The sequence below is a fragment of the Coturnix japonica genome, chromosome 5 (genome assembly GCF_054131305.1).
Source record: "Coturnix japonica strain WE chromosome 5, WE-NBRP24, whole genome shotgun sequence".
Classification (NCBI taxonomy): domain Eukaryota; kingdom Metazoa; phylum Chordata; class Aves; order Galliformes; family Phasianidae; genus Coturnix; species Coturnix japonica.
Genome location: NC_140667.1, coordinates 36,994,863 through 37,014,578, shown reverse-complemented (window position 1 = coordinate 37,014,578; position 19,716 = coordinate 36,994,863). Strand labels below are relative to the sequence as shown.

Sequence of the window (19,716 nt, the reverse complement as noted above, 5' to 3'; positions counted from 1 at the left end):
AAATGAACTCGTGTTTTAGATTAAGTCTCACATTGATTATTTCAAGCAAAACTCAGTGAAATGGAAACAGATGTGTATAAATATGTTGTGACTATAGCTTGTATCTTCATACAAAATGCAGCTAGAATTACCACGTGCTCCTCCTACTGACGTCTAATGGTTATTTTTCCCCATGCCTCTCATCAAAACGTGATTTCTTTAGCTGTGAGATCCAGGCACCGTATCTGAAGCCCATGGGACAGATTACAGGGAGGCAGAGCAGTGCAGTGGAGATTTATGGCTGTTTAGCTGCTGCTTTATTTTTAGTTGATTGGATTATGTCGCTATCTGGATTGTGACCACGATGGTGCCTGTGATGGTTATATCTTGGCACTGGATTCAAATACGGCCCCTTAAAGGAAGAAGCCTTGCACTTTCCAGAAGCGAGTGAACAATTTTGCATGTTTAACTAAAACATGGAATGGTTTCTCAGTAGCTGGTGGTAAGTTGCTGGGTGCAAGGTAGAATGCAAGAGTGTACAAGTGTAGAGTAGTTTTTAAGAAGAAAACTGTTTAACTTCTCACTGTGAAAACCAAGATAATGCTGATAATGTCTTCTTTGTGAGTTCAGGGTTGAAAGCTAAATAATTAATTGCTTTCTTAATTCCTTCCAAGACAGCAATGAGGCAGTATTGGGGATATTTAAAAATGGACAATGTATACCATTTTATGTATTCCATAGAATTACCCAGGTTGGAAAAGACCTTGAAGATCATCAAGTCCAAATGCAGCCTAACCAGTACCCTAACTCTAAAAACCCTCCACTAAATCATATCCCTGAGCACCACAACAAAATGGTTTCAGTTTTGTCAGTATGTCATGTTAGTGGACAATAAGGCAATGCTTTCTTTGGGTACACACTCATTTGTCTATAGATGAATGGTAGTGAGAAATGATACCTGCTTTTACATAATTGCCGAGCTCCTACAATGTGTAACACAGCAAATTGCACTAAAATAGGTCATCGTTTCATCCTGAAAGTTGTGTAATGAGTTATCAATCTCTTCTTTTCATCTGTTAAGTGTTTCAGAATTACAGGAAGTATTACATTTTGCCAGCTTCGAATATGTGGAAATGTTAAGGCATGTCCCTGCAAGACTGTTATTTCTAAACCTGTAGCTGAAAGGATCTTCAAACGCTTTCCATCTGCTATAAGCTACTTTGCGCACAAATTGAAGATTGCCCCACTGCATTTTTAAGCAGTTAGAGGGGGAGAAAATGGGGATTTTAAAGAGACTTTCAACAGTTCATGGGATCATACAACTGTACTGGAAGGGACCCTTAAGGTCATCTAGTCCAACTCCCCTGCAAGGAACAGGGACTACTTTCTTTCGCAACATGCTAATGCACTAAACCACGTACGATACGCTTTTATAATTAGAAATGAATGTGTATATGGCACTATAAAACACAATGCATTAATACATGAGAAGCTAAAACAGAAACGATGAGAAATTTGCCAGTCATAGATGTAACTCATCTAAAAATGTACCGTGATGAAATGGACACAATAGGAAGGGATTGTTAAATATTTTCTCGTCAATAGCTGACTTCACATTTTGGCTTTAGAGAATGAGGTTACTTCAACATGAATGAGACAGTTTCTCCAGTATTTGCCCCAGCAAGTAAGATGTTATTGAATGCTTTAAACTTGCTGGAAGACTGTGGGCATACCATTGGTATAAGGAATGTTCAGCATGGAGAGATTTGTTGTGCTGCGTGTGTCTCACTGGGAATTTGGGGATAGCACATTACAACATTTCATATCTTCAGATTCTAGTAACCTATATTTCTTAAAGCTTGGGAAATAGTATCTATTTCTGCCTCGAGTGCTGCAATGGAAGGAATGTTTTCATTGTGCAAATACACTTTGACATACTGCAGAAATAGCTAAACATTTCTTTATTTTTAAGGTTGAACTTCAAACTAATGTAACTGTCCAAGTCGGGAAAGGTTTGCAAACTGATTCAAAGAAACAAACATGTACTGAAATGTGCAACAAATGACCAGAGATCCCATTTTTTGACCATGAAGTAATGGATCAAACACTTGAGCACAGCCAATCTTCACGTAAAGATACGTGCTATGCTAAGGAAAAATTGTGTTCCCCTAAAATATTGTTTAAATGAAGCTTAAGAGAGGCTTTTATTCATGAGGGTTCTGTTTGCTATTGCTAATAGTGCACTGTCTGCAGTTCTATTTCCTCACATGGAGACCTTCATAGTGCTGTCTCAGTAAACAGGAGCCTATGGATGCAAAGAGGAGCTGTTCTTTAAAACGCTGTGGGCAAGGCCTGGCTTATCCTGATCTGCATGTGAACACTGAGGCACGAAGTCCACTGGGTTAAGCCTCTTAAGATTGAGATTTGCAGTGATTCTTGATTACTGCTTGTCGCTAAAGACAAACTCTGCTCAAAGAGAGAGGAAGATACACTTAGGATACGGAACAAAAAGCAAACCTGTATTTTTTCTTTAGTCAAGTTAACAGAAATAAACGAGTTTTGTCTGTTTAATTTCGTATCTTTCTTCCCACCCTTCCCTGTATCTCAACAAAGCCAAACATTTGCAGCCAGTTCCAGGCGCTGACCACAGCCAGTCCATCATGACCACACATCAGGGAGTATTCCCTTCTTCCTGCATCAGGGCAGGTTACTCCGCAGCACACAGTGAAGGCCATACAAATGAACACCTCTCCATCTCCATCTCCCTCTCCATCTCCACCGTCCGCCCGGCCCCGCCCCGCGCCGCGCGGCTCCGCCGTGACGCATGTTCGGCGCGGTCACGTGTGTGGGAGGCCGGCCCGTGGCACCGCAGCCGCCGCCATGGCTCTGCCTGTGCCGCCCGGCCGCCCCCGCCTCCGGCTGGCCCCGCTGCTGGCGCTGCTGCTCCTGGCGGGCCCGGCGCGGCCCATCTCCTTCCAGCTGCCCGGCAAGGCGCGGAAGTGCCTGCGCGAGGAGATCCACCGCGACACGCTGGTCACGGGCGAGTACGAGATCGGCGCCCCGCCGGGCTCCAGCAGCGGCCCCTCCGCCAACCTCAAGGTGCGGCCGTGGCGACGCCCGGAGCAGCGGGCCGGGGGCGGGCGGGCGGACGGCGGCGTGGAGGCCCCGCCCCGCTCCGCTCCGGGGCCTGAGCGGGCCGCGCTGTCTGACACGCTGGTGCGGGGCGGCGGGGAGGCGGGGAGGCCTTGTCCGGGCAGCGCTGGGCGCGCGGGGCTGCTACCGGGCCGGGCCGCGGGGCGAGCGGGGCACAGGCCGCGGTGCGGGGCCGGGACGTGGGGCTGCGCGCTGCGCTAGGCCGGGCTGGGCCGGCACTGATTGGCACCAGGCAGAGGGAAGGGCTGCAATGACGTGGCTCTCGCGGAGCTGCCTCGTGCTGTGCCGCGTGGGCTGGGAGCGGCGGGGACGGGGGCTGGAACGAGGCGCCTCCTGTGCGGCTGTGCTGAGCTGAGCATCGCCGCCATCACTGACGTACAGGAGGAGGTACCGGTACAGCGTCAAGTACCCTCTGCAGCGTGGGGGGTGCACAACACTGAGAGCGTTCCTGTCGGTGTGACAGGCAGCTACTGAAACACACCTCGAGTATTTGCTGCCTACAATCTGCATTCCTTCAGATTTCCCAGCTGGTTGTGGAAGGCCCGTTGCTCCGTCATTGGTTGTTAACAGCTCTCTGTCTGCCTTTCATCTTTGTCAAAGCTCCCAGAGCCTTAGAAGTTAGCACCCAGCTCTTGGTGACACGGTGGGCTGCTCAGGGCCCAGAAGTGGGAGTGTTACACGGTGCTGGAATCAGGCTGCCTCTCCAGCACTGCGCTCAGATGCTTGGAGGCATTGTGAGCTTCGTGCTGTGCTAGATTACAGACAGAGCAGGTCACTTGGGAAACCTTTTAAAAAAGAACAAAAAAAAAAGTACTTTTCTGCATCTTACATCATTTGTAGAGGAAATCTGTGTGTGTATAGCCAGTCATACAGATGTAATGCTTTACAACCGTGCTCTAATGTTTGCTTGTTGAGGTGTATGTATTTCAGCTTGAGTGGCATATTCCTGCCTCTCTTGTCAAGCACCCTCACTGCCTGTTGTCCCGCTATGGCTCCGGCTCTATAAAAAACAAGGTTTGCAAGAGATCTTGTCAGGTGGCAAGGCAGTGAATTCTGCACTGGGGTCCGGCTTTGCTGCTGAAGCAGGTATCCAAATAGGAGCGCTCACAAAACAAGTTCTAAAATCAGTTTGATGTAAAATAAATAGATGTCCTGCACTATTCCATAAAGCTACAAAGGAGAAATAGGAGTCCGTGCTGTTCCTGCTCCCCTTCTTATGGCTCAGGTATGTGCTGGCTCCCTGCACACTGGGCCTGCTGGAAGTGCTGCAGTCCCTGGGGTGGCTGCTTTGTCTTTTTCCTGTGGGCACCATACTTACAGGTGGTGTTGCTCCCCCCACACTGGACAGCTGTCTGCAGTCCCTGGATTGGCCATGGAGCGTAGGAGGCTGGTAGTTAATTTTGGCTGCTCTCGGTACGGTTCCTGTCCATGGGCCGAGCTTTGTGTTTGTGATGCTCCAACACTAACAGTGGCACCCTCTGTTTGGGAGGAATCTGCGCAATGTGCCAGCTGGCTCCAGGAGGGAGGCCCATGGGTGGCTGACGTCTCACTCGGACCCGGTCACGTGCGTCAGTGCCATTGTTGGGACTGGTGGCTTGGGGAATTGCTGGGCTGTTTGTCAAGGGCGAACAATGCCGAGTCTGTGGAGGGTTGTGTTACTGTAAATAACGTTTGAATATCATGAACAATCCTATTCAGGTCAGCCTCTCCCCCTCAAGTGTTCTGGCTGGGCTATTAGCGGCTTCTCCCACCCCCGCACGCCCAACTGAATGGGCATTTGGATGATTTGGGTAAGGGCATTCGATATTGATGGAAGCAGATAGCAGAGCTTTGGCTATCTGAAATCCTGTTTGTGAACAGAATGCTGTTGGACCCGTAAGGGACAGAAACTGATGGAGCTGCACAGTATCCTCTAGCTAAAGATTAGCTCTGGTTCATAGAAAGCCCCAAGGGAGCAACTTAATGGGGTCATTTGAAAGCTTTCTTTGCTGTGTCCTTGTCACCCTTTCTTGGGACTGAGAACCCAGTATGCAGGTGATACTGTATCAGGACTACACTGCTGAAGGGTGTGCAGTGACCAAAATCCAAGCTCTTTTGCCATGGCCAGATGCAGACAGTCCTTCACTGCAGCAGAACCTGCTCACTGGAGCTGAATGCTTCTGGTAGTTTGGTGGCTTCCAAATAGGATACGGCCTGTGTCCAGCTGCAGGGAGAACAGCAGCACAGCTGCCTGTGCCTGCCTGCATTGGGTGGATGTGTATCTGCGTGCTGCTTCAGTACGGGTAGAGCTCTGCAAAGGAGCTGCAGCACTGCAGCACAGCAGCGCTCTGTGTTGTTCTCAGGTGCTGACAAATACCACATGGTGCAGGGGAATCTACAACAAAACCCGTAACACACAAATATGGAATACTCTGTATGTAAAGGAAGTTTTATCCTACTGTGTTATACCCGAAGGCTTGAAGGTTTTTGTTTTTTTTTTGTCTGGTGTAGCAGCCCTCATTATCCATCAGGAGGTTCCGAATCCTAGGAGGTGGTAGGCCTCTGTGGTATCCTCTGGGGAGTTCATTAGGTGCTCAGATAGGAAAACAGGAGTGTTTCCTGAAAATCATGTTATGTGTATAGCCTTTCTGTATGGTATAGATGGCTGTCATTATTCTGTCCGTGCAGTCTGAATTGTCCTCTGAAGTGGCTGCTCTGATGGATGTTGGCACCCAGACCTCGTGTAACTCAGGGCTGCACTGGTCATTCATTTCTAGAGAGGCAGATGTGCCTTTCTCCATCTCATCTTGTGGGGAATCACTCTTTCTTGTCCCATAAGGCTTCTCTGTATTTGTTACTATGGGAATTAATAATTTTTGCTTGCAAAACGAAGGCAGTAGTTGACACTTCATAGATCTAGAGTTCCTAAATGTTGTCTGTATTCAGATGTCATAAGAGGAAAAGAAATCAGTGTGGTTTTCAGTTTGGGGTTGGTTTTCTTTTTGTTGTTATGTTTCTTTTTGTCCGTTTTCTATATTTGTTTTACCGTAACAGTCAGTGATTGCCTGAGATGCACTCTGTCAGCTCACTGAGGATGAGTAGGAGAGGATTTGATGTAGTTGCCAGGAAGGAGGAAAAGTGTGAAAAGCAAAGTATCTGATCCAAAAGGGAGGCTCAGAGAACACTTCTCGTGCTGCCTAAACTCAGTAGTGTGAGCCTACAGCAGTGAAATGCTGCATTTCTTACCCTTGTTATCTCTCTTACAGATAACTGACTCAGCGGGACACATCCTGTATGCTAAAGAGGATGCCACCAAGGGCAAGTTTGCCTTCACCACTGAAGACTATGACATGTTTGAGGCCTGCTTTGAGAGCAAGCTTCCTGTGGGTAAGTGAAAGAACCATTGGCAGCCTTCGCCTTCTGATGAAGTTTGTGTAGATGTGGATGTTTGGATTAGTGGTATGTGTAAAGTCACTCTGAGCATAGTCTACAGAACATGTTGACTTCTAAAGCCGTGTTTCATGAGTTTCATGTGTGTATTTTCTGCAGTGCAGAATATCTGCTGTCTGTGTTGCATTTGGAAGTTAAGTATTCCTCTGTGGCTGTTGTATAGAGTGCTCAGGTTTCTTCTGTTACAGGCAGAAGAAAGGGGAATTGTGTGTTCCTCCTACACAGGTTACCACAGTTGCTATGAATGGTGGTAGCAAGGAGCAAAACGCACCTCTCTTGTTCTTTTCATGGTTCTTGCCATCCTGCAGTCAAGCAAAGACAAAGCAGAATACCCTCGTCTCCAGGACGTAGCCTTTCTGTCCTGTTGACCCACTCCCCTCCTTTGGAGGAATGTAATCTCAATAGAATGAGTACTTTGCAGTGGTCCTGTTAGGATAGCAACTGTTTTCTGGAGTTCCTGTGTGTGTACAAAAGAGCATGGCCTTAGTTTGCACCCATAACTGCCGAGCGGTCAGTAAAGGGAAGAGGAAATGAGCAGGACGTCAGTATTGCCTTTGTGCTGCAGGGATGGTTGCCTAACGAGCACTGAGGCTCGTTTCCTTTGAGCATGACGCATGTGCTGCTTTGAGTGGCTGGGCTCAACTTCAGGACAGATGTGCTGAAAGCAGCTGACATAGGCTCCAGTCTCTTTGCTTTGAGTAAGTATGTGCAAGTTTGTAGGTGCTTGCATCTTCCCCCAGTCACTGTCAGAGTTCTGCTCCCTGGAGCCACTTCTCCCATGTCTTATCTTGGAATGTCTCAAAAGTTCTTTATGGAGCAGTCACTAGCAGCATTCCTCCTGTCTCTTGAAATGCAGTATCTGTTTTGCTGTTGTGTTCCATTTATAATATTGCAAATAGTTTGCAAACTGAAGAGAACTTTTCAGAAACAGAAAGGTATCTTTATTAAGAGGCATCTGGCTTGTAGCACCTCTTCTATCATGTTTGTCAGATAAAACTGACTCTAAATGCTCAGGGTTCTGCTTTTATTTCACTGTGAACATAGGGCTTCTGAATGCTCCTTAACGCATCAAGACATGCAGGTACTAGTGACTCCTGTGGGAGAGTCGCTCCTGCTCTGTACTGTCCAACACCTGGGTGTTTGGGAGGTCCCCAGACGGACCAATAAATCCTTTCTAGCTTCTATGTAATCACACAATGAAGTGGGAAAAGCTTCTTTCTTTAGCTGTGTCTAGACTCTTTATTTTAGTGTTTGTGACCAGGGGTTTCTTGCCTAGACCGGATAAAATATTTCTAAGTCCAGCTTCTACTTGGTGACCACTGGGGGATCAGAATGCCAAAATCTAGAGCTGTTCAATTCAGCAGCTGGATCCTCTTCCAAAGGCTTTCTCTTTAGGTCCCTCTGAGCTACTGGTTTCTTTTTTGGACCTGGTGGAGGCCATAATCCTTGCTAGTGATACATACTGTATGACGGAGATCTCCCGATTTTCCATGCCTGTGTTGGATATAACAAAAATGCTGAGGACAGTGTGGTGGCACTGTAAGGCCTGACCATCTGCAGGACTTGTTTAAGTTGATTAGGAGGAGGAAGTAGCAGTGTTACAAGTACCTTGTTCCTTTATAATGTGAGCAAAGGAATGAGGTGGCTGACTGAGATGTCTCTTCTCCTCGTGTTTCTCTTCAAAAGCTTTTATTTTTTCATAGTTTCTTCAAGTAGGCAATCAGGACTTTTAGTGCTCCAGCTAAGGAGGATGTTGGTGGAGTACTGGAAGAGGAGAACTGTTGATAGAGGAAGCCTGGAGCCGTTGGGCCCTGAAGGATCTAAGCAACTGGGATTTCTCAATCCTTAACCACAGAAATAAGGAAGAGGAAGTGAGAAGGAGATGCTGTATAGAAGGTACATATGAGAGTGCAGGAGGTCTGAGGGTGCTTCTTGAATCCAGACTTACCCTCTTCTGGTTTAAAACCATTGCTCCTTGTCCTGTCACTACGCTTCAGGGCAAAGAGGCCTTCTCCATCTTTAATTTTTTGTTCATTCTGTAATCTTTAGTTTCCCGACCTCGCAGTTATGACTTACTTATTCTGCCATTTCTCTGCGAAACAGTTTTTACATCCAGTTTGACTATCTTGTTCATCCTTTGACTTGGTACATTAGGAACTTCCTTAGTCTCCCAGGAAGCAGCTCTGTGCTTGTTTGAGATGGCCACTTGAGGACCCTGAAGTGGGAGATGTGGGTATCAGTTGGATAGTTTAGTTCAAGACCTCTGATAGTTACTGTTTGTTTTTCCTTTGCTCCTGATCCTGCTTTGCTCTGGTGAGCTCCAGCTGCAGGAGGAGCAGGGAGTTACTGAGGATCTGATGAGCTTAAAGGAAGCTTCTTGTTGTGCCTTATACTCCGATCACTTCTAGAAGTGCAGCTTCAGTTTTTCCAGGACAATCCCTGACAATGCAGAATGTCTCCTTTCCATCCCTCTGCACCCAGCAGCTCTCATTTTATCTGCTTTCTTTCTGCTTCTTGGTATCTTTTCCTTCCAGCCTGACAACTGAACCCTTCCAGTTCTGTTCTCCTGCTTGCTGGCCTTTTCATCTTTCTCATCCCTTCCTGGAAGCTCCAGCTGTTCACTCAAGTTGCTGTAATTTAAACATAAAAAAACCCTTCTCACTGAACTGTGTGCTTTGAATCTTTTTTCTGCAGCTACTGTTGGCCACCCTGCCTAGAGACTCCAGGCATGCTGATATAAGGCATAGGTAGTCAACGCTTGTTGGCTGGAGAGAGGAGCACTGGGTGGTTGTAGTCATCGTATCTGCTAAAGAACAGTGCTGGGTTTTAAGTTTGTTCTTGCAGTAACTGACCTTGAATAAGAAAACTGAAAAGTTCCATCCTACTCCTAGTTTATCCATTAGTCTCTTTATATAGCTGAGTTTGAGTTTTGGGTTGTAGTTGATATGGACCATGTTGGTGGGAGATTATTCCATGTGCTGGTAGCGGTAGAACATGGAGGTGATTCCACTCTGGTGTTGGAAAAGCTGCTTAGTGAGTAGAGAAAAAACTTAGGGGTGCTGTACTGAAGGTCTGGGATACGTTCCTGGCTCTGACTGGAGTGACCCTGTGTAACTTGTACTTTGAATTTGTTTGTGAACTGAGAGATTTGCCACCTGGCAGTCACCTGAGGCTGTGTGGGTATTGGACGTGCTCCTGGATCAAGGCTCTGAAGTTTATAGTGTGAGTGAATTCAAACATTGTGCTGTTCTGGCAGCCAGCTGAGGACAACCATATACCTCAAAGTGTTAGGATTTGGGAATGTGTTATGTACAGATGTTTCCTAGGTGGGTGGTATAGTGGAATATGATTCTCAGGTCAGCTGATGTGCTACATTATTTAGAGTATCTTTAAATGCATAGCCTCTTATTTTTCTTTCTTGTGAGTATTCTCAGATACTATGGTTTGTAGCCATTTGAACAAAGAAAAAAGCTATTAGATACAGGCTTCCACAGCCTCAAAAGTTAACCTGGTGTGCTGTTGGCTGCAACCCTAATTAGTCTCTTGACATGTTGAGATTTGCATTAGCAGTGTGGATCTTAAGACATCTGGTCAGTTCTTCCCCTGAAAAGACATTTTGGAAAAGATACTGCCTTAAAATCTGTAATGCTGCAGGATGAGGAGGTCAGCAGTCCTCATATGCCACGTTCCTCCATTAAAGAAGCTTTCTTCCTTCTGGTCTAAATGTAAAATCATTTACAACTCCAGTAACCTTGATAAGTTATTGGTGCACTTCCTGCAAAGAAGAACGTGGGCTTCCCATTTGGATATCAGTCCCCCAGTGACTTACCTTTAACCAGGCTGTCTCATTGCAGCTGGTGTTGCTCTTTTAATCCTCTGCAGTTTTTACAGCAACCTGCATCCTACACATACTTAGCACTTTTGGTTACAGCTTGTTCCCATTATCTTTGGGAGGCTTTCTTTCTGCCAGGATTTATTCTGAAGTCTCTGTATTTTTAGGCTGGACTGTGCTGCCTCCGCAGTTAGTTGCAGACATGGAGGGGCGGGATGTTGTGAGTCCTTTCTCAGCGCTGGGGAGAGCTGGTGATTTCCTGGCAGGCTGACTGTTTCACACAATGAATCCTTTCATTATGCTTCCAGGAACAGGGAGGATGCCGGACCAGCTCGTGATTCTGGATATGAAGCATGGAGTTGAAGCAAAGAACTACGAGGAGGTATGTCCCCTGGCTGCCTGCTCTTCAAACTCCCCTTTCCCAGCACTCACGTGGTGCTATTTGTAGATCTGGGGCTCAAGATGGGAAGCTGTTTTCCCAGCGGTGATGAAAGCTTGTCTGCAACCTGCTATTCTAGTGAAGCTTTGTATGCAAGAGGAATTAAAAAAAGGCAAACATCAGCTAAAATTCATTCAGTGCTCTGTGAACTCGAGCTTAATATGTGAATATTTTTGCCAGGACAGTGTGACCCAGCTTCTGGGCATAGGTATTAGACGAGATACTGAGATGTGCAGTGTTCCCTGCCCCAGCATTGGAGAGCGTTTTAGGTTAATATCAGATCCTCTTAAAGGTCAGGTTGCTTTGTTACTGTCGTTACCTTCCTCACTGTAGGATGTACTGGCTTGACAGCCCTGAAGTGATACTCGTGCATCTGTAAGAACTGGCAGTGCATCAATGTGAAGGTATTTGGCAGAGCATTAGTTGGTGTGAGATGGGTGTTTGGTTTGAAGGTGTGACATTGGGAACAGGCATAAAAGCTGAAATGTTTCCATCTTAGCAGGACATAGCTTTCTTAGACTGAGGAGCAGCTGTGCAGAATAGCAATTGCTTTGTGGCTGGGACAGTCTCTGGCTGGTTTGGATGCTGAATTTTGATGACTGCTGCTATGTTTTTTGCTTGCTGGAGTTTGGGGTCAATAAGCTTCCAGAAGGGCCTGTGCCTGAGGAAATTAGAGTTGTTAGTGGAGAGAAGTTCCTGCAAATGATCGCTATGCTCAGTGCTTAAAACAGCCTGGGAGATGTCTGAGGGAAGAAAGCTGGTAGCAAAGGAGTCTGCATATGGGAACAATTAGAAAATGAATGAATTTCTCAGATGGTCATGCAGGAGTTTTTATATCCTTTTGTGTTTTGGAGTAGCTGTTCACCCATGGTTGGAGCCCAACCTACATGAAGAATAAAAACCGCTTGGGGTCAGGAAAGAGCAGAGTAATCATTGGGCCAGCTGCCTGGCTAAACCAACTGCTGAAGGATTACAAGATGTTGAAATCTTACAGGCTGACCCCTGAGAGTTTAACTGGGAAGATTCTGGTGACTGCATTTACGGCATCTCTTTAAATCAACCCTGTGGCATACTCTTGAGTTACATTAAGGTAGTGTAACGTACCTCTTGAGGTGCATTAGGGTAGTCCTCATTAAGGAGGAGGAGCGTTACCTAGAAGCATTGTTCCAGCTCAGAATGGTTCTCTTTGGAACAACTCAGTACAACTTACTGGCTATACTGATAAAACTGTCTTTGTGTAAAAGCAAGTGTGTGTTACGCTTGTTTCCACTGTAATTATACCAAAGGTAAAGGTCCAGTGACAAACATGGGAAAAGAATTTAGCTTTACAGTCCCAATTGATGGCAAATCTAGACATTGCTAGCACACATTCTTGATTTTTGAGGACCTTTAGGTAACAGACTGTCCCAAGCCTTGTTAAGCAGTGTGTCTGCAAGGGACTTGACTCATCTAGTGTTTGTATAACTGCTACTGTTGTTCAGTCACACTTTTTTTTTTTTTTTTGCAGTGCATTTGTCTCATCCTCTGCCCCCCCCAGGCTGCTGTAGTATCCGAGCTTTTTAACTTGACAGGTTGCTGTAAGGTCTCGGGGAGGACTGTTGCCCAAAGATCTCTTCTGGAATTACTGTCTTTTTGGGGCCTCTTGCTTATGTTGTTTGTGTCCAGTAGCGCACCAGTGATCTGCCTTCCCCTTCAGTTCCTTTTGCTGAACTGTTACAAGAAGAGTTGATGAAGAGTTGATCGAGGGTCAGCAATGCTGACCTGCTTGTGTGTGGATATAGGCAGTGGGAGGAGGGATAGTGTCCCAGTCCGGCTTTACGAGCTTTCATAGGTGGAGATACTCTTGGGGCAAAGCAACTTGGAGATGTTAAGGTTAGGAAATGTTAATGATAAGGAAACATAATCTTCTCCATTCAGTATGTAGAAATGAGGGTAGGAAAAAGTGAAAGGTCTCTTCAGAGAAGACCAAGAAGTCTGGGGGATTGAGGTCTGCTACTTGTTGCTGATACTTGCCTATGGTTTCTCTCTACACTAGGGAAAGAGTTAGACTTTGCTTATTTAAGTGGCCCCACTGAGAAGCTCAGTGGCATTGTTGCCTGTGTTGTTATGCTGGCTCAGATGTTCTTGTGCCTTCCAGGATGGTGTTTCACCATCTCAGGGCTTGGGGGGCTTCTTACAAACTCTTGGAGCAGCTGTGCGTGCACATTGCACAGCTGAGAGTATCTGAGAGTACTGAAATTAGCTATCCAGTGTTTCTACCTGTACATATTAAGAGTAGCTGAAGGGAATGCAGGATGGAACACATAAGCCAAGTTTCTCCCAGTGGGCCTTTCTATCCTTCTGCGAATATGAAAGAGCACCATCCGAGAGGATAACAGAGCCAGTCCACTCTTGACTTCGTCAGCAGTGATGCCTGAGGCCTTCTGGATACTACAGGCCTGCTGCTATAGCTGTGTCAGCAGAGTCCAGACATTTTAACCTACCACTTCCTACTACCTCCTCACACATGAACTCCAAATTGATACTGCTGTGCTGGCAGAACTATAATATATGGCTCACCTCAGCATAAAAATACTCAGATGACTGCTTGAGAGCCTGCTGCTTCCCAGGTTGCATGTGTCATGTGTAGACCCTTCAGTGGAGTGTCTGATTAGCTGGCAGTGTCCTGGTGGTGGGTGTCTCTTCAGCTCGGTTCTGCAGCCTGGGACTGTTTCCAGCAGCAATGTTTTGGGATGCCTGCTCCCTGAGCGCCATCTATTGCCTGCCTGCGAGTGTCTGCACGACTGAGAGATGCCGTCCTGGCCTCGTTTCTGAGTCATGGTGGTGAGCCCCGTGCTTCAGAGCCAGTCTGATCCAAACGTACCTCGTTCATTTTCTGTAGCTTGTCTTTCTTGCTCTGTATTATGTTATGACATGGTGAGGACATTCATAAGCAGTGACAGATTCTACACAAAAAACAGGGTTATCCAAAACAGACATTGTAGCAGTGGCAGGATCTGCAGTCAGCTTCTCTTTGTGCTGTGCTTGTGTCACCACTTTTACCTAAGGTTTAGTCAGATGAACTTGTACGTTTCAAATAGTTACTGTTGTGGACTGTGCTGATTGAATTTCCTGTTGATTTTTCTCTTAGATACGAGTCTGTAACTTGCAGGTTGCGTGATCTGCACAAATACGATGTCCTATAAAACCAGCTTTTATGAGGGGAAGCTTTATAATTGTTTTAACTGGCTTAAATGGAGCCCATCTTGTACATATTCCAACAGCGTCCTCTGGCGGAGTACACCGTGGCTGCCTGATCTCTGCTCTGTGTGTGTGCTGCTGGCCTTGAGGCTGACAGGATAAACTACAAAGGCCCTCAGTGCCTGCGGATGTAATCGAACCGCTGCTGTCAGGAGTCAGGCTGCCCTGACTTTGGCACTGCTAATATGCAGTGTGCATGTGTAACTATGCTGCACACACGTGCAAGGGTATCATTTGTATCTTGGTCTGTGTGTTCTGTTCACTAGAGGTTCAGCCATGTGGCAGGCTCTTCTACCCACTCATCAAAAACAAACTGTGAATAACTGTAGGCTGAATAAGGAAGCAACGTGCGTGTATGCGTACTGTGCTCCTCATTGAGTAGGAGGGATAGACCTAAGTGTGCTTTTAAGAACAGGTGGGAGAAGTGGTAGTGTTTTATGCAATGGTAGTTTCTGGCTGGCAGAGGTGTTACCCTAAGGGGAAGGATGCCCCAGATCTGGAGTATGTGAGAAGGAGTGGTTCAAACTGGCAGTGAGAGCTCACGTGGGAGTTTTCGTTTTTGGCTTAGTGACTGTCTGACTATCTTGTTTTCTAGATTGCTAAAGTGGAGAAGCTGAAGCCTCTCGAAGTAGAACTGAGACGCCTGGAAGATCTTTCAGAATCCATTGTTAACGATTTTGCCTATATGAAGAAACGAGAAGAGGAAATGAGGGACACGAATGGTAAGAGCCAGTGTGTTCCTTCAGAGGGCTGGAGCTCTAAGACCCTCACTTCCATTGAAGGTTACAAGGATAGCATTTGCAGACCAAGCAATTACAGTGGGCTCTGCCTATTTTGTTTCTAGTAAGAAAAAATGCTGTGATATTTCTCTTCTTCTGAAGCAGTCGCCTAGTCCTTTGTGGCCCACTTCTAGAAAGCTGGTCTTTTTTTCTTTGTTCATAATGTGAACTATTCTGTACTACTTAGTGTTGCCCTTTAACCATAATTTTACCTTGTTCCCTCTGCATTTATTCTCACATATTGCTGGTGCTTGTGTAACTGTACCTTTATGTCATTCGATATCTTGTCTCTGAAGGTTTTCAGAGCTGGGGAGGGAAAATCCTGGGAATGTTGCCCTCCTACAGAGCATTTAATGCTGTCAGACTCCCACGTGATGGCTTTTTTGTGTGTTTCAGAATCAACAAACACCCGGGTTCTGTACTTCAGCATCTTCTCCATGTGTTGTCTCATTGGACTGGCCACCTGGCAGGTGTTCTACCTGCGTCGTTTCTTCAAGGCCAAGAAACTGATTGAGTAAAGGAACAAGTCCTCCTCCCCCTCTTCACAGCCCCAGCTGGACACCGCTGGAACCCAGCCACGTCCTCCCAGAGCCATCTCACAGATGACACCTACTGACTGGAGCTATTCTGCAGGAACTTGAACCCAAAAAGGGGAGGGGAGCATAAATATTGGAAGCAACTGGGGACTTCAGAAATCCTGTTGGATATTAAGGGTGGGGGAGCTTGTGATGGGTTGGGGATTCCTGGGGCAGCGAATAAATAAAAATGATTTTTCTATGACAGCTGCAGCGAGCTCTTGCACTGTCTGTTCTCCTCTTATAACCTTGGATTGGTGATGTCTCCCATCTGTCTGTGACTGTAGTGTTACTCTGAGCCACCTGATCCAGCTGAGTGCATTAGGTGCCCTGCAGCTTGCACCAGGGCGTTGCTGGGGATTCCCTGTTCTGACCAGCTGAGATCTAAGCCTCATGCAGATAAAGGTGAGTGCAAAACAATAGGTTCATCATTCCAGCAGGGGCTGAGGATGGAGGAAGGTCTGAGGTTTGGTCCTAGTCATGGTGTTTCTCCCTGTGGGAGCTGGAGTTTTTATGCTGATGGGTCAAGGCACTTAAGCATATGATAACAGTCTGGAGGAAGGGAGTGCCTTGGAAGGAGGGCTTAGTAATGTGATTTAGCTTGGAAAGGAGAAGTCTGCTTTGCTCACATTGGCAGTCCAGCCTTGGTCCTGTCCTTATTCCTTGTGTTTGTGTTGGATTTGGCTCTCTCGTTCCAAAATGATGTGGCAGTTTTCTGAAAGCTGTGATCACTGGTGACCTTTTGTGCAGAGAAGAAGCCTCACTTAGATACAGTCACAGAGCAGATTGGGGCAGGTTATGGTAAGAAACTCAATCTTAAATTGAGCCGGAGACTTTTGTCATCTAGCAGTATAACATTTATTCAGCAGGCAGGTGACTGAACCTCATTTGCTGAGACATCAAAGCCAGGTGGGCTGCTGTCACTATTGTGCAGCACAAAGGCCTATACCCTACTTTAAGGTCTGAGGATGCAAGGGTAGCTTTGCAGGTTGGCAGAGGAGTTGTTGGAAGGACATGAATGAACTTGAAAAGCAGTGCAGAGTGGGAATACATTAATGGTGCATCTGAGGGGTGTCTGAACTGTGCCCTCCACAGAGCTGTTAGTCCCTGTGGTACCGCAGTGAGAGCAAGCAGCCATTTGTAGCTTCTCAGCTGTCCAGATGCACTTATGTTGAATAAGCAGGGCTGAGGAACAACAGGCAGGTGACCTTCCTGGACTTGCGTGCTGCAGTTTTTAGGCACTGATTAAAGTTCTTAAGCCTTCTCTTCATTCCTTCAGAGCAAACGGTTCGGCAGCGCTGCTTTTGGTCTCAACCCTTCTGGCATGGCAAAAGGTTATCGCAGCCCTGGGCCCAGCATACCACGTTTTAAAGAGGAAAAAAAAACAAAAAAGCATTCATGATTTATAACTTGAATCTGATCGATTGCCAGGAGGGAAACAGTTGTCCAGGGTGAAGCTGAGGGAAAGAGGGTGAAAAGATGACAGTCATCTGAATAAGTCAGTGCTTTGTCACTTCTTTGCCACGGCTGAGCTCCTGGAGTTGTTAGATCTACTGGCAAGTGTTTATATTGCTTTTAGTGTTTTTTTAATAAAGCCCCGTTAGGAATCCAAGCCCGCTCCTCTCCCTTTGCCTCCACACTATCCTTGCACAGATTTGGAAGCTGTTACAGTGCAGAAGAGCAGTGAAGCCACGGGTCTGAATTACAAGTCGTTTGGAGGTAGCTTTGGGTCTTATGGTTTGAAGCCTGTAGATCTGCTTTCTGTTTTTATACAGTCTGAAAAGACGGGACACACGAGGGACTTCCCCTCTGATTGACCATGACATCCCTCAGCAGAACACAAAGATACCTTGTTCTCAAAGATGGCGGTGAAGCCTTAAGTTCCCCAGCTGACTGTTACGGTACCATCGCTGCAGGGCTGCGCATTGATCCTCACTGTGCTGGTGTGGTTGTGGGGAACGGATGTGGGGGGCTCTTGGGGACTGACCTTGTAATGACTGTTTGGTTGGGGGATTTTTTTGATCTTTTGTTTGTTTGTTTTCAAATAAAATTCCTTTGGGGAAAAAAGACCCACCTGTCTTTGTGTCTGTTCCTCTGTGCGTGTTCCTGCTGTTTGCTGTTTCCTTCAGGCTGGGCTGTCACAGGGAGCAGGAGGAGCACAGACCCCGCTGTGCATTTGGGTTTCTCCAGCAAAAGTTCATTTCTGAAGAACTGAAGAGTTAAAGACTGTGTTGGGGTGCGGGGTGTGTGGGTTTCTCCCAGGAGTGGGGTTGGCACAACAAATGCTGGGCCGTTCTAAAAGGTGTTGCTAGTAGAAGTTACCTTCTGTTCCCTTTTTTCCCCTCCATTCTTCCTCATCATCTTCTCCCTATGTAGAGAGGTCTAGGCCAATTTGTTTCACACACAGCTGGCAGTGAAATAGGGCTGGTGCCATGGGACACAAGGTTCAGTTTTTCACCGTCGGTTCCCAGGTTTGTTAAGACAAATTACTGTCAGTTTTGTGCTTGAGAGGCAAATGGAACTTGTCAGGCAGGTGGGTCAGTCCTTGTGAGTGACGGATGCTCAGTGAAGGGACTGAGCAGGTACTGGTATTTACTTGCTTCTGCTGTCACATCGCCTCTGCTGAGCCACTGATGCTCCTGTCGTGCAGTGACCAAGTGAGATGTCACATGGCAGAGCTGAGGCCTTGTAAACTACACAACTAGGTGGTAATAGCAGAATTTCGAGAGCGGAAATTCCCAGATCTCTGGATAAGGATGAATGCCTACAAGTTCTTGCTTGGATGAATACTTGAGCATGTGAGATTGTACAGCTGTTCCCATGCGGTAGGTTGGAGGTGGGTCTGTGATGCGCTGTGGATGCAGAGCAGTGTGTTCGTTCTGTTTTACTGCTGGGAAGTGGGTTAAAGTTGAGCTGTTGCAGATACTTGGGTCCAAGCCCATCTCTGTGTGTGACAGATGCATCGCTAGTAAATCCCTAATTGCCCGTGGCAAACTGCATCAGAGCTTTTCAGCCTCTTCCACCCACTTGTCAATGTGACTAACAGTTTAATTATCACACAGTGCGTGAGCATTCCTCAGCGAGGTACGAGCCGCCAGCAGAGCTGCTGTGGGAGGAGAACATTGTACACCGCTGCTCCTTCTCGCAAATTGCTCAGAGATCTGAGAAACAACCCAAGTGTGCAACACCTGTGCTGCCTCCTGACTGTGCTGAGCTGTGGAGCAGCTGCTCAGGGACTTCTGACTCAAACTGGTTTCCCAACCGGTTGGCAGGGTCCGTGGGGGATTCCCACTGCAGAGGGATCCCGAGAAGGCAGCCAGGCCTCTCTTACCTGCTGCAGACTTACGGAGTTGTCTCAGCGCTTCAGCTGCGCCCTCTGCTGTGCCTTGCCTTGCTGCAGTCTGTCATGGCTCTGCCGGTGTGGAACAAAGTCTCTTTGTTCGACTTTCTTCAAGCAAACAAAGTTTGGTGGGGAGGAGGGAGCGCAGATCTGAACTAGGCACGTTTCTTAGAGCTGCTTCCTTTCCTCCACCTAAAACATTTGTATCAGGCCCATCCCTTGTTCTTTTCTCTTTCTACCCTCAGACAACCACTAGTGCTGCTGTGGTGGCTCTGGGAGGTGCCTGCCTTGGAGATAAACATACACACTGACATTCCTGGGGCCTTCCTGTAAGCTGGGAGCTGCTGAGCCCAAGCTTTTGCCACAGCACAGAATCCCTTTGCATTTGTTCAGTGTTTGCTTCGCAGACTGTTCTGCTGTGAGCTGGAAGCTGTTTGCACTGCAAGAAGCTGGAAGCTCAGTCTCAGCTGCAGTTAAGTGACAAACTGCCTGCAAAACAGTAGCCGTTGATTGCTCCTTATGTTGCAAGTGGTTTAACTTGTTTTATTTCAGCTTTTTACAATAAAGCATTGAATAACTTCCTCAAAAAAGGCCGGGATGGAGCTGCTCTTGCATTGCTCAGCCTCACTGCTGTGGTTTCCTCTCGCTTATTCCTTTTCATAAGTGATATATGCCTGAGGTACTTCTTCCTCCCTACCTCTGTTAGTAATGTGAACAGTGTGCTGCCTTGTCTGCTGGAACCCCTCCATGACATCCTTGACCTAAGGCTCACATTCACTGCAGTTTAGTTTAAATAGCAGTGTGCAACCTGAGTCCAAATTCACCCCCGTGCAGCGTTTAGCAGGAGTCAGAATGGCCCGTTCCCTCTGGGCCACGCGGTCCCACGCATCGGGTCCTTCACACAGCGTCTATCAGGGCGCATCTCCAAAGCTTTCCGAGAAGGCAGCCCT

The 19,716-nt window shown here is 46.9% G+C and overlaps 1 protein-coding gene across 1 annotated transcript; it reads left to right on the top strand.

Moving 5' to 3' along the window:
• Positions 1 to 2,827: 2,827 nt before the first annotated feature.
• On the top strand, positions 2,828 to 17,495 carry TMED10 (transmembrane p24 trafficking protein 10). The gene is made up of 5 exons (XM_015865099.2): positions 2,828 to 3,078; positions 6,378 to 6,498; positions 10,702 to 10,775; positions 14,668 to 14,794; positions 15,248 to 17,495. The coding sequence occupies exons 1-5, from the start codon at positions 2,860 to 2,862 to the stop codon at positions 15,367 to 15,369; spliced, it is 663 nt and encodes a 220-aa protein (XP_015720585.2). The 5' UTR covers positions 2,828 to 2,859; the 3' UTR covers positions 15,370 to 17,495.
• Positions 17,496 to 19,716: the final 2,221 nt, after the last annotated feature.

Coding starts and splice junctions, on each gene's coding strand:
- TMED10 (XM_015865099.2), top strand. CDS start 2,860: ATGGCTCTGCCTGTGCCGCCCGGCCGCCCCCGCCTCCGGCTGGCCCCG. Junction 3,079..6,377: donor GCCCCTCCGCCAACCTCAAG/GTGCGGCCGTGG, acceptor TCTCTCTTACAG/ATAACTGACTCAGCGGGACA. Junction 6,499..10,701: donor TGAGAGCAAGCTTCCTGTGG/GTAAGTGAAAGA, acceptor TTATGCTTCCAG/GAACAGGGAGGATGCCGGAC.